The 13,905-nt window shown below is 36.5% G+C and overlaps 1 protein-coding gene across 2 annotated transcripts in view; it reads left to right on the forward strand.

Moving 5' to 3' along the window:
* The first annotated feature begins 986 nt into the window (after window positions 1–986).
* RPAP3 (RNA polymerase II associated protein 3) overlaps window positions 987–13,905 on the forward strand; it is a 32,281-nt gene continuing 19,362 nt past the window's right edge. For both annotated transcript variants that reach the window (XR_012122074.1, XM_037009063.2), the window contains exons 1-7: window positions 987–1,069; window positions 3,402–3,568; window positions 4,335–4,475; window positions 7,755–7,877; window positions 8,664–8,791; window positions 12,361–12,482; window positions 13,185–13,255. Coding sequence is in view for 1 of the 2 variants with exons in the window: in XM_037009063.2 (XP_036864958.1) it covers window positions 3,416–3,568; window positions 4,335–4,475; window positions 7,755–7,877; window positions 8,664–8,791; window positions 12,361–12,482; window positions 13,185–13,255 (738 nt within the window). In the remaining variant the exon portion in view is untranslated. The remainder of the gene's footprint in view (window positions 1,070–3,401; window positions 3,569–4,334; window positions 4,476–7,754; window positions 7,878–8,663; window positions 8,792–12,360; window positions 12,483–13,184; window positions 13,256–13,905) is intronic.

Below are 13,905 nucleotides of genomic sequence, written 5' to 3' on the forward strand. Positions count from 1 at the left end.
ACACTTAAGGATTTGACTACTATGAATTTAAAATACAGAGATACCATGTAATTACTCAGTGGGAAATACATGCTAATGATACGACCCTGTGAGGGAGGACCCTAGGGTGGTTTTTCATTGCTATTACCTGGATTAGTGATTCCAAGCCTCAGCTACATAGCTATATTCTGTGATTTAAAAAATCATGATGCCTGGGTTGCACTAATTAAATCGGAAACTCTGGGGATAGGGCCTAGAAATCAGTTTTGTTTCTTAATGCTGCAGAGTGATTCCAAAGTTTCAAGCTTGAGAGTCACTGACCTGAATTTTTGGGCTAATGTTTGACGTTATAGAGCTTTTTCAAATTTAAAGATTTGTTTCTTTCTGTTTTAGTGGCCTTTTAAATTATTTTTGTTTTACAATTTTAGAGTTGTCAAGAAAATGAAAGCTCACTCACACAGGAAACAGAAGCAAGGTATGTTAAAAGCTTCATATTCTTTGTAAACCAAGGTACATCTAAAGACAGACCTCAATACTGAACATGGCTACGGCACACTCAGAAAAGGAGAGTTTACTTGCAAAGGTGCAAGGGTGTCAGACTGAAGAACCGGTTTGCTAAAGACAAGTCCTTAAAGGGGAAAAAAACCCTGTGAAATCGCCAGTTACCAGTTTACAGAGTCTATTCTACTCATGGGGGAGTAACAGGTACTTTCTCACGGGATTATCATACTCACAAAGGTCGTGATGCATGGATACTAGTAAGGCAAATAATTGGGATAAAATTGAGGGGAATCCAAGAAAATATTCAAGACATCATTGGTTTGGGACTCAGAACTAATCAGGGAAGCCCCAAGGTTTCCGCGTCGTTTGCCGGGATGCTCAGTCACACCGGAAGCACGCACAGCGCCAGACGGGCTTTAGCACACTTGCCGACTATAGAAGCCGGCCCTCCCGGGGGAGCGGGCGCGCAGCACCTGACCTTCTGCGCACGCTCGGTGGAGTCGGGGGCGGGGCGACGGCGCGCGCGGCCTTGTGGGGAAGCCGGGAGGGCGGGGCGGCTGAGTCGGCGGCGCGCGAGCGGCCTGGGGAGGTGAGCTGGCCGGCGGGCTGCCGGGTCCCCGGCGGGAGAGCTGAGGCTGCTGGGGCTCGAGTCCGGGTCTTGGCCCGGGCGGGGCCGGAGGGCCGGCGGCGGAGCCCGGGGGGCGGGGGCGGCAGCGGCAGCGCGGACGCTGGACGGGGCGCGGGGTCGGGCCGCAGGCCCGCGCCCCCCCTGATGTGCGGTCCGCCGCCCGAGTGGGCGCGGTGCCCGAGGCGCAGAAGTTGCTGGGGGCTGCTCGGACTCCAGCGCCGCCGCGGGGCCGCGGGAGCGGCAGGGGTGGGGGAAATTAGTTCCCACTCCCCACGGCATCTCGGGGGTATTCGTAGTTTTGCGTCCCCTGCAGAACAGTGTGCTAGTTTTGTTTTTTTACTGAGATAACACATATGTGATCAAACATGGGCTCTGACAAGTTTACGCTCAGTGTAAGTTCTGAGGCCAGGACAGGTGTCGAGAACTACGTGCATTGGCAACCGTCTCTTCCTTCTAAACAGCCCCCTTCTGATTCCTTCTCTCTCTCTCCCATCCTACTGCCCTCCTCCCCTCGAGCTTTGAGTCCGCTGCCATCCTTTTTGGGACCTTGCCCAGCCAGCACTTGTCTCTTTACTGTGTCTTCTTTCACCTTGTTCCTCCCGGCTCTCTTCCACCAGGCTATACTTGTGAGCCATCTTAACTGTATTTAAGAAAAAATTATGCTAATCCCCATATACTCTAATTTATTCCGTTGTTTATTTCCATTCTTAAAAAAAAATCTCCTAAAAACTCAATTTTTATGTGACTAAATGGAATGCACTCTTTTTCCTCCTATATGATAATTTGGCAGTGCTAACCTCTCCCACCCTCTTGAACTCTTTCTTGTAAACTCTTCTGTGACTGTAGTCTCCAGGTTTTTCTCCCAGCTTTCTAGATGCTACTGCCTAGTCCTATGTTGGCATATTTTCCTTTAAATATTAGTGTTCTCTAGATTAGTAACGTAAATATTAGTTCTCTCAATATTAGTGTTCTGCAGCCCTCCCTACCTCAGTAGTCACAGTGACTTATGTGCATATGCCATGACTGTAGCTTCCATCTTTATGCTAGAGACACCCATATTTTTATACCGAGCCCTTTGCATCTACTTATTGGGTATGTTCTGATGTCCCATAAGCACTCAAATTCATCATATCCCAAACTGAAATAATTGTCCTTCTACGTACCCTCAAATCCTGAAACCTCTTTTCCTTTTAAAATTGTGATCCTGACTGAAAATAGCTGAACTAATCCTAACAGTTTCTAGTCAGAAATCTGAAACAGAGTCCTCTCCTCCCCACCTCCTCAATGTAATCAGTCTATCAAGTCCCTTTTATCTCATGGCTGTAATACTTTCACATGTTTAGACCTCATGGCCTGGCATTTCAATGTTTCAGGCCCACCTCCTTAGTCTTCTCTTCCATCATTCTTCTTTTTCACTCCTCAGTCTGCCTGCCCACTCCTCCATTTTAAACACTTGGTTGGCCCCTTTAAAATTTGGCTAAAGTTGTAGTACTTCTGGGTCCTCTTTCCTTGACTGTGCCACTCTGCCATCTGATTTATGCCTGCCCTTTGTGCCTGAACACCTGTGTATACCTCTAGCTCATTGATTCTCTTCCAGGGAATATTGTGCTTCCCAGGGGACATTGACAATGTCTGGAGACACTTTTGATTGTTACAGTCTAGAGGAGAGGGTAAACTGTCACCTAGTTGGGAGAGACCAGGGACATTGCCAACCATCTTATAATGCATGGGGCCAGCTGTTCCCTTCCTGCCTCAAGGATTACTGGTCCACAATGTCAGCAGCCCCAAAGTTGAGAAGCAACTGCCTAGCATAATATTTTGTTACTCAGTACTTTGATTGTTTTGTTTTCTTCTCCACTAGACAAGGGACCTTGGCTTACTTGTTTTTGCATCCCTATATCTTGATATAGGGTCTGTTACAGAACAGAAATTCAGTAACTGTTGAAGGAAAAAGGGGTAAAGGAGGATCAACTTCTAAATTCTGGATATGAGCAGCCAGTCTGCTGCATAGGCTGCTTGCTGATTGCAGTGATTTCCTCATTGCCTTTCATTCGTATTGCATTGCAGGGGTGCCCACAGTGTCTCTTTGTTTTTCATTTGTTTATTCAGCCCATGTTGATTGACTCATTAAAAAAAATAATAAACTGATGTTTTTTTCTTCAGCATCACTTTAGGCTCTCTTCTATCCATGTATCTTGGCCATTTATGAAGTGGTTAAAAAGTGATTACTTGGCTAGGTTTGAAAAAAGTAAACTAAATAATTTAATTCTTATCAGAAGTTCATTGGTTAAAGCTCTGCAGGTCATCATGACTTCAACAAATAAAGCAATTGAATTACAACTACAAGTGAAACAAAATGCAGAAGAATTACAAGATTTTATGAGGGATTTAGAAAACTGGGAAAAAGATATTAAACAAAAGGATATGGAACTGAGAAGACAGAATGGTGTTCCTGAAGAGGTACATTTCTTAATTAAATTCCTACTTTAGCATCCAGCAAAACTGTTTATTTTAAAATAAAGCATGACCTTTTAAAATGTTTTGTGAAACACTGAAACTGAAATGATTTGCTTCCTGCCAACATTTTGAAAATTCTGCTTTTTAAAGTCTTTGTAATAGTTATATTAACTATATTAAGCTATTTTAAAGTTTAGTGAGTAAATACTGAAAGGACAGCTATGTGATAATTCCTGAGGTAAATGAATAGCATCATAAAATATGTCATTGTGTATATGTTCTGTACACTGTGTATAATTTTATGTTTAGTGATATATTAACATACGGTAATGCCATAAAAATGTAGATAGAACCTAGGTTCAAACAAACATTTTTTCAAAAGACTGTGCATTTAAGTATGGATAGCTTTTTCATGTGTGCGTGGTGGTTTGGAAGCAGGTCAGTTTGCCATCATGCCATTGTGGATTCATTGTAAAGCTGAAGAGTAGGGTGTTTTTGAAGTTAGAATTCAGGATTAAAAATTAAATATATAATTAAAATTTCTAGGTAATATTTTTCTTGTTACTGAACAATGTTCAACATTTTTCAAAGGATGAATTAAACTTTTCAGTCATGAATTATCGTAGGTGAAGATAGTAAGTTGCTATTTTTTAACACTTGAAAATTAAAAAATTCTTTCTTGAAAATATAAGTGAGAATTTTAAATATTGCTAGTTATACAAAAGAGTAATAAAGCATTGCTTAAAACTCTGTTTTATTTTCTCCCTAGAATTTACCTCCTATTCGAAATGGGAATTTTAGGAAAAAGAAGAAGGGCAAAACTAAAGAGTCTTCTAAAAGAAACAGAGATGAAAACACAAAAAGCAGGATAAAGTCTTATGATTATGAGGCATGGGCAAAATTTGATGTGGTAAGTTAATCTGGTTATGTGCTGCTTAGTATTGAAGTAAAATTTTCCTAGAGTTATCTGAGAGTCATGGATTAAACAAAAAATAATGGAGTTTTTACAACCTGCGAATTTCTCCTAAGGACTATTTTATGTGGAATAAAAATTTATTACACAGCTCTTCAACTAACTAACCTATTTTTGATCCGGTGGTCCTCTTTCAGTGAATAGTGGTTAAAACAGCCAGGATTCTTTTCTTTTTTCCTATTTTTTCTTTACTTCTTTCTTCTTTTGCACAAGTAGTACATGGAGGATGCAGTGTACTATTGACCCAGTTTCCCCCAGTGGCTACATCTCACTTAACTGTAATAATAGTATCGGAACCAGGAAATTGACATTGGTACAATGTCTGTCTAGTTCTATGCCATTTTATCACATGTGTAGAGATTTGGGTAACCATCATTGCAATTAAGATTCAAAAATACTGCATCACCATAAAGATCTTCCTTGTGCTACCCATTTATAGTTTGCACCCACCACTGTTCTCCCCTCTCTAACTTCTCAAAAGCCAGAATTCTAAGAGAATTGTCTCAGAAAAGAATGGCTCTGCCAATAACATTTTTATGGGCAGAAGCACCTGTTGAATACTGGCTAAAAGGGAATGTCTAGTCTTGGTGGCAGAGACCATGTGACAATAAAAGTAGGCCTATCTTGATTGCAGGAAAGTGAGCTTCATCCTTCCATAACAGGGATAGGAAACATGTGGTGCATGCAACTCATCTCCCACATGTGGCACATAGTGTGATGGAGAATTAACTACTCTGCTTCAGAACCTTCCACCCTGAGCTCCAAGCAGCCACTGTCAGGGTCAGCCTGTGAAACGTTCCTGTTGGTCAGCCTTATTCTAGACTTTGACAGACCTTAAGGGTTGATATGGGATGCACATTCCTTTTTAGTCTTCAGTTTTTTCTGTAATATTTGTTTCATACAAAAGAGTAAGTGGAGATGCGTGTTCTAAGGCATAATAATAAAATGAATATGTGAATCCACCATCTAACTTAAAGAGAATTTTTCCAGTCCTATTGCAGCTGCGAGTGTGCTGCTTTGCTACCCCATCTTCTTTTCTCCCTTCAATCCTAGGAAGTAAACACTATTCTAATTTTTGTATTTATTTTATTTGCACTTTTCTGTTTAACATTTTATTGAGATTATATGATAAAGTCCAAAATCTTAGGTGTACAGCTTCCTGAAATTTTACATATACACCTGAGAAACCACCCTCCAAATAAAGATAGAGGACATTTCCGGCATTCCAGAAGCCTCCCTTTTCATGATTACTTCCCAAAGGAAGCTGCTGCTGTGATCTCTGCTACTGAGAATCAGTTTTGCCCATTTGGGGATTTCCTATGAATGTGTTGTATGGTTCACGCTCTTGGTCTTGGCTGCTCTTGCTAGTGATGCCTGGGACTGATCTGTAGCAGATCATGTTGGTAGCAGCAGTTTGTTCCATTCTTTTGCTGATCAGAATTCATTGTGTAAATATCACATTTTGTGTAGCCATTTTTCTACTGACATACATTTGGGATGTTTGCAGTTTGGCAGTTCTATGAATGAATCTGCTATGAACATTATATATGTCTTGATGAATATATATAAACAGCTGGAAGGAATTTGCCAGGTCATAGTTTATATGTACTTTTAGCTTTAGGAGATACTGTCAAGTGGTTTTACAAATCAGTTGTATTTTTCTTAATGAAATCAAGGCTAAATTGACTCAAGAGAGGGCTGGCATTATTTAAACAGTTTGCCATCTGCTTCAGTATTGTCCTGATGTAAGAGAAGTATGATACTGGGTTTGAATATACTGTTGTCGGAAATGATACTTCCTGAACATAGGATTTGTTCTCTGCTTTGTATTTTATAGTCTAGTTGCATTTTTTTGTGACCTTGTATATATAGCCTTTTCCTTTTCATAAGTAGGTATCTTTATAATGCCCTTTCCTGAGTGTGTTCCCATCTCAGGATTTCTTAGAGGGGTGCTTTCTACTCAGTCATTTACTCGTTCAGCAGATGCTGGTCTAACTGCTTTGTGTGGCCAGTGCCATAATGTATGGTGTTGCTCGGCATGGCCATTTTAGTGCCTGTACAAGATACACATTCCATTCTGGCTCACCTCTGAGCAGCTGCTGTAGTGTCTGATGCCTTAAGTGTTCTGCACATGTCAGCAGAGCAGGGTTGGACAGTCTCAGCTTTAATGTTGGTAAGCTCGTGGTATTTCTAGAATTTGCATGCTAAAGTACATAGCTAAATTTCATTCCATCTTTTAGTGTTCACTAAGTGAAACTAAGCATAGATTTTGTTTTTTAATTCATCAACAATTTTGGCATAATTTAAAATATGCTATTTGTTAAACGCAAAAAGGATTTTGCTTAAATGATTAAAGTTTTAGTCTAAATGAGCTTTAATGAACTCTTTAATGCTTACTGATTTAAAATCTCTTACTAAAAATAAAAAACATTATTTTATCAGATATGGTTAAAAATTGGAATTAAAAAAAATTCTGATGGGGTCCATGGCATTTATTACCATGAAAGGAATGTGTGAGTCAAAAGGGATGGGGAATTGCTGGACTAGCATATTACCTATTTTTGTTGGTAGAATCAGCTGTATTTTGGAATACACTAAGGGAGAGTATAACATAGTCATTGAGAGCTCTCTGGAGGAGGCTAACTGCCTGGGTTCAAATCCTGACTTGGCCACTTACTAGTGAGTGACTTTGAGTAAGTTATCTAACATCTGTGTTTCAATTCCTTCAAGTGAAAAACATGGGTAGTTATTACTTGCCTCACAGGTTTTTGTGAGGATTAATTGTTCTGCAAGCAGTTTTGTTACCTTATTTTAAAAATAAGGAAGAAAAAGGTTTTTAGAAGAAACCCTTTCTATTGTTGTTTGCTTATTACATTAGATTGGGGTTATTTGCAAACTTCTCTTAGTCAAACCGTAATACCTCACTGTTACTGGCTTGTGATTAAGGGGTAGTTTGTAGACTCTGTTGACTTAGCTTATGGTATGAGTTTAAAGTCAGATTTTTTAAATGGCTTGGATCTTGGTTTTCTAAACACGAGTACTTTTCTCAGGATGTACACTTGACAATGAGAGGTTATTTGGAGCACTTTTATAGACTTTTAGGTCTTTAGGTCATAACACTGAAATTCTGTTAAATGTACTTTGTGTTGTGTATGTTGTTATCTTTTTTTACTGGGCATGTAATTGTGAGCACTATTTTCCCACTTAATGTTTCAGGACAGTATTCTTGATGAGCTGGACAAGGAAGAGAGTACCCATGATTCTGTGTCCCAGGAATCAGAGTCAGAAGAAGATGGGATTCATGTAGATTCACAAAAGGCTCTTGCTCTAAAAGAAAAGGTACTCTTTGGGTAGCTTTAAGTTCCTTCAGATAAGTAAGGTATGTAGAAAATCACATGGATCTCATGATTTCTTCAACATAATTTAGGAGGTGTTCAGACTTTGAGAAGTTATTGGCTGTATCTGTGTCAGGAGTCAATATAGCATGTTTGTAAGGAATATATGATCTGAAATCAGATTGACATGGTCATTTTAGTGTATCAAATCCTGTGATAAGTTCTTTAAATTGCCTCTATCTCAGTTTTCTCAGCTGTAAAATAAGATTATTATTATTACTCAAACTTAGTAGGTTGTTGGAGTATTATTGAATGAATTATGATATATAAAGTACTTGGACCATACAGAGTTCTTCCAGGGTTTTTAGTAGTGACCAAAGTAACTTAAAATCAATGTGTGATTCTTGATGTAAATATTAAATTCCGCTCCTCCATTTCACAGGCCATCTTTGGTTACTTTCTGAAGCATTCAACAGCTCTCTGAGGAATGACTCATTACAAAATTAGCTATGTTGCTTTTCAAAAAGATGGAATTCTTCAGATTAAACTTCATCTTGATGCTTTAGTTACATTTCTCTGGTTAATTGTCAATAAAAGCTGTATATTACTGAGTATTTTACCCATTTTTCTACCAGGGCTCTTGGATTGTGCCCATAATAACTATATAGTGATTTTTAGCTCTTACAGGAAGACCTGATCTCACAATTACTGAATTAGAAAGAGATATATAATATTGAAAGAATGGTTCTAGAATTTTTTGCCAGTTTATATCTGACTCATGCTTTTTCAGGGCAATAGATACTTCAAACAAGGAAAATACGATGAGGCAATTGAATGCTACACCAAAGGCATGAATGCTGATCCCTATAATCCTGTTTTGCCAACAAACAGAGCATCAGCATACTTTAGACTGAAAAAGTAAGGAATTTCCATTATGTGTGTGAATGTTTTGTGTGTATGGTGACTGATTTTATGAAAGTTTTCATAGTAAAGTTTCTGTGAAAGATTGAAAATGTATTACATTTCTTTTCAACTGCAATCATTTATTCACTATTTAACAGAGAAGTTTCATTATGGTAAACTTAAAATATGTTCCAACATTTGTTTATCTCTAAGTCATGCTGACCCTTTAAATCCATAATGTTGAAGAACATAAATGTGTTTTGTTCTTATTATAAGCAGAAAACTGACCTATCATAAGATTTTTGAAAAGACAAATACCATCAAGGAAGACATTGATGCTTTTAACTGTTAAAATTATTTGGAAATATAAATTATATTGGTGTCTGAGATTTTAATATTTAAGTATAACATGTTTAGGTCTTTGAAAGTTATTAATATCCTGACAAATTAGGGGACTATTTACACTGTATAATGTATGTTATGAAGAATAATTTTTAATAAACCTACATGAACCCACCACCCAACATAAGAACTAGAACGTTACTATTATTTTTGGAGCTATCTTGATACTTCTTTCTATATCTTGACCCTTGCTTCCCTCCTACTTAACTGTTATCTTGAGTTGTGTATCATTCTTTGATTAAAAAAAAAATTCATGGTGTTATGTACATATCCCTAAAAATATATTGTGTATCTTGTTTATTTTTCAGTTTTAAAAGTATATTGTACTGAATGTATTCTATGTAACTTGCCTATTTCTCTGAATATTATATTTCTAAGATTTGTTCATGTTTTGCATATAGCTGTAATCTCATTTTCACTGTCATATGTAATTCCTTTTTGGTGATACTACCCTTATGTATCCATTCTGCTGTTGCTGGGGGATGGGTTAGTTCCTTTTTTCTTCTTACTTTCCTTCTCTCCTTTGCACACTCCTACCTCCCACCCTATTTTTTTCCTTATTTAAAATAGTGATACTATGAACATTTCTGTACATGGTTCTTTGTGCTGCGTCATAGGATGTACATATGTTCAGCTGTACATGGTGATGACCAGTTTTTACAGAGATAGTTGCACAAGTCTACATTCCCATTAGCAGTATGTAAGAAGCCTGTTAAATACCTTTATTGACAATGGTATAATTGAGCTTCTTTGTTGTTTTCAATCTAGTGGGTGTGAAATGGTAATTTACTGTTGTCTTAGTTTGCATTTCCACAATTTCTAATGGGGTTGAACACCTTATGTATGTATTTACCAATACTTCATTTTTTTTTCCCTGTGAAATGCCTATTTTTGTCTTTTGACTATTTTTTTATATTGATTTTTTTTTTAATTGAAGTGTAGTTGATATACAATATTAGTCTCAGGAGTACAGCACAGTGATTCAACAATTACATACATTTTGCAGTGTTCACTACCATAAGTGTATTTATGGTCTGTCATCATATGAAATTACTACAATATTACTATATTCTCTTTGCTGTACACGTTTCATCCCTGTGACTTACTTATTTCATAATTGGAAGTTTGTACCTTTATGTCCTCTTCACCATTTCATTCATTACTCCATTCTCCTTCCCTATAACCACAAGTTTGTTCTCTGTATTTATGAGTTAATCTCTGTTTTGTTCTTTTTTTTAAAATTCCACTTAATAAGTGAAATCATACTGTATTTGTCTTTGACTTATTTCATTTAGCATGATACCTTTTAGGTCCATCCATGTTGTCACAAATGGCAAAATTTCATTTATTTTTATGGCTGAGTAGTACTCCATTGTTTGAATGTACCACATCTTTTTTATCCATTCATTTGTTGTTGTATACTTCATACCTTGGCTGTTGTAAATAATGCTGCAGTAAACATAGGGTGCATATATCTCTGAGTCAGTGTTTTTGTTTTCTTTGGAAAATTCCAAAGAAACTCCACCCAGAAGTGGAATTACTGGGTTGTATGGATTTCTATTTTTAATTTTTTGAGGAACCACCATACTGTTTTCCATAGTGGCTGCACCCTTTATATTCCCACCAATAGTGCACAGAGGTTTCCCTTTCTCTATATCCTCACCAACACTTGTTATTTCTTATCTTTTTGATAATAGCCATTCCAACTGGGGTGATAGATATTCAGGGGCACCAAAATAGACATTTTTTCAAAGAAGACATACAGATGACTAATGGACACATAAAAAAATTCTCAACACCACTAATGAGGGAAATGCAAATCAAAACCACAAGATTTCACCTGACATCAGTCAGAATGGCCATTACCAAAAAGACAAGAAGAAATAAGTGTTGATGAAGATGTGGAAAAAGGGGATCCTGTATTGATTTTTAAGAGTTCTTCATTCTGGACACTAACCCATTAGTGTTTATTTATAATTATCTTCTCCCAATTTGTAACTTCTTTTCTTTTCTTATGGAGTCTTAATAAGCAGAATTCTTAATATATTTTAATTTATTGGGTTTTTTTAAAGGTTAACATTTTAAAAGACACAGTTTGTTAGAAAAATTATTTTCCCTCCCTAAATTCATAATGGTCTTCTATATTTTCTTCTAAAAATTTTTTTTACTTGTCACATTTGAGAAGTCTTTTTATATGTGCTAAATGTAGAATTCCATTTTCATATCTTTCCATATGAGTATCCCAGTTGTTCCAGCTATGTTTATTGACTATCCATGCTTTCCCCATGGATTCCCATAGCATCTGCAGTGCTACCGTATCATGTGTTAAGTTTGCATGGATCTCTTTCTCATCTTCTTGTTTACATTGATATGTTGCCTATCCCATACCCGTTCCGCACCATCTTAATTACTATAGCATTATAATAAGTCTTGATATTTGGCATAGGGATTCTCCTTCCATATTGTTTTTTAGGAATCTCAGGTATTCTTATACTTTTACTTGTCAATGTAAACTTTAGAATTATCTTGTCAAATGCCTTGAAAAATTCTGTTGGCATTTTAATTACAGTTGCGTTAGATTTATAGGTCAGTTTTGGGGAAAATTATATTGTTACAACTTAGTTCACATTCATGATCTATAATAAGGCACAAAAACCTAAGTCGTCTTTAATGTCTTTAAAGATAGTCTTCACATTTTCTGCATATGGGTCATGTATATCTTTTGTTAGATTTATTTCTGTTTTTTGTTGCTGATCTCTAGTAAAGCAGCCACCTTGCTAAACTTTCACTATTTCTAATTATGTCCCTAGATTGTTGTTTTGAGTTTTCCAGATAGACCATCATATCATTTAAGGCTGTCAGTTTTGTTCTTTTGGGTTTTTTTAGCTGTATCTCTTTCTTGTGGAACTCTTTCTGCATTGTCTAGGGTTGCCAGTACAGTACTGACAGAAAGCAGCGATTGTGGACATTCTGGTTCCTTGATTTAAAGGGAATGCTACTTATATCTCACCATCAAGAATTAATGCTTTCAGGAGGCTTAACTAAATAAAAGGAGTGGGGAAACATCCCTTTCAATTGGGAAGTAAATCCCTTATTTGGGGAATTCAGAAACAGATTTTGAAGTTTGGTTTAATGAATTATTTTCATTAGCTCTACTTTATTTTAATTTTTTTAAATTACAGATTTGCTGTTGCTGAGTCTGATTGTAATTTAGCAATTGCCTTGGACAGAAGTTATGCAAAGGCTTATGGCAGACGAGGTGCTGCTCGATTTGTTCTGCAAAAATTAGAGGATGCCAGAAAAGGTATTAACATTTTCCAGGTCATCTGTACCTAAAAAATTCTTTAACAGTTCAGTGTAATAGACAGTATACAAAGAATACTAGATAATCACAGTTATTGCCTTTCAGAGAACTTTCTATATTTGAATAAATCTCATTTTTGTAATTTAAGTGGTATCTTGATATTTTGGAAAAGAGTGCATTATCTGCCACTAATCAGATTTTGGTTCAAATTCTCATTCCACCATTTGTTAGCTGTGTGACTGGGGAAAGGGTAGTCTCTGATTTTGAGTTTCTCATCTGCAGAATAGGAAATAAAACATCCTGTTGGCTATTGTGAGGCTAGAGGTAATGCATGTAAAGCTCCTAAAATGTTTTTATTCATTTTTAAATTCTGAGCCTTTTATTATTCCATAAAATAGATTTGTGATGTATAAATTACAAATTCTGGTTAAAGCTGATAATCTAGTAGGCCCCTGCTGCTTCCTGGTTTTATGATGTACAATTTATGATAGCAAGTATTCTTCCTGGGGCTGGTGGAAGACGGTAATATGTCACAGGGGAAGAGTGGAGAAAATCCAGTAGCCTAATGCTAGCATTTCTTAGTGACTCTTTTATTTTGCAGTAGGACAGTTGCCTGTGTGTCACATGTGCATAATTATTGTTTCATACAGCTTTTCAAATACCAAATACTTCCAAATATTCTTTATCGTCTGTTTTACTCAGATTATGAAAAAGTATTAGAACTGGAGCCAAATAACTTTGAAGCAATGAATGAACTCAGGAAAATCAATCAGGTAAATTGTGATTATTCAAATTAAGTGTATTACTTATTACTTTTACTTGAGGAAGTAAAGGTTTTTTGCATAGATTTGTACTATGAAATAGTTAATATGGACATTTTTCTAATTTTAATTATTTGTGCTATGGAGTTTCACTACACAAATTTTCAGGAGGTATAATGGTATTTAAAGGTTCTCAATGAATCATCTTAAAAAGTCATCTAAGATTTTTAGAACTACTGCTACTTTACTTTTTCCCAGATGTCAGAATTATTTTTCTTCATCCCGCTGATTTTTGTTTTTTGGCTTGTGCTTTGATTTCTGTCCTAAACTTTGATTTTCTTATTTTTAAAGTTACCTCATTTTTATAGTTCATATCTCAGCAAAAACAATACTGATTTTTCAACAGTGAGAAAATAGTTATTACTTAAATGTAAAATTTGCCATCAGAGGATACTAAACAGTTACATATCCTTTCATTTTCCTGTTGAATCAAAGTTATAATTATTTTGTCATCCAGTAACACTTTGAGAAACAAGTGACAATGGTTGGGGAAAATCTTAAATGTTGCTATTATTTACTGTATATAAAGTCTATTGATAAACATATCAACTTTATTATAATTGTGAACTGTATTACATGGTTGTATGTTTTGTCCTAGGTCA

The sequence above is a fragment of the Manis javanica genome, chromosome 10 (genome assembly GCF_040802235.1).
Source record: "Manis javanica isolate MJ-LG chromosome 10, MJ_LKY, whole genome shotgun sequence".
Lineage (NCBI taxonomy): Eukaryota > Metazoa > Chordata > Mammalia > Pholidota > Manidae > Manis > Manis javanica.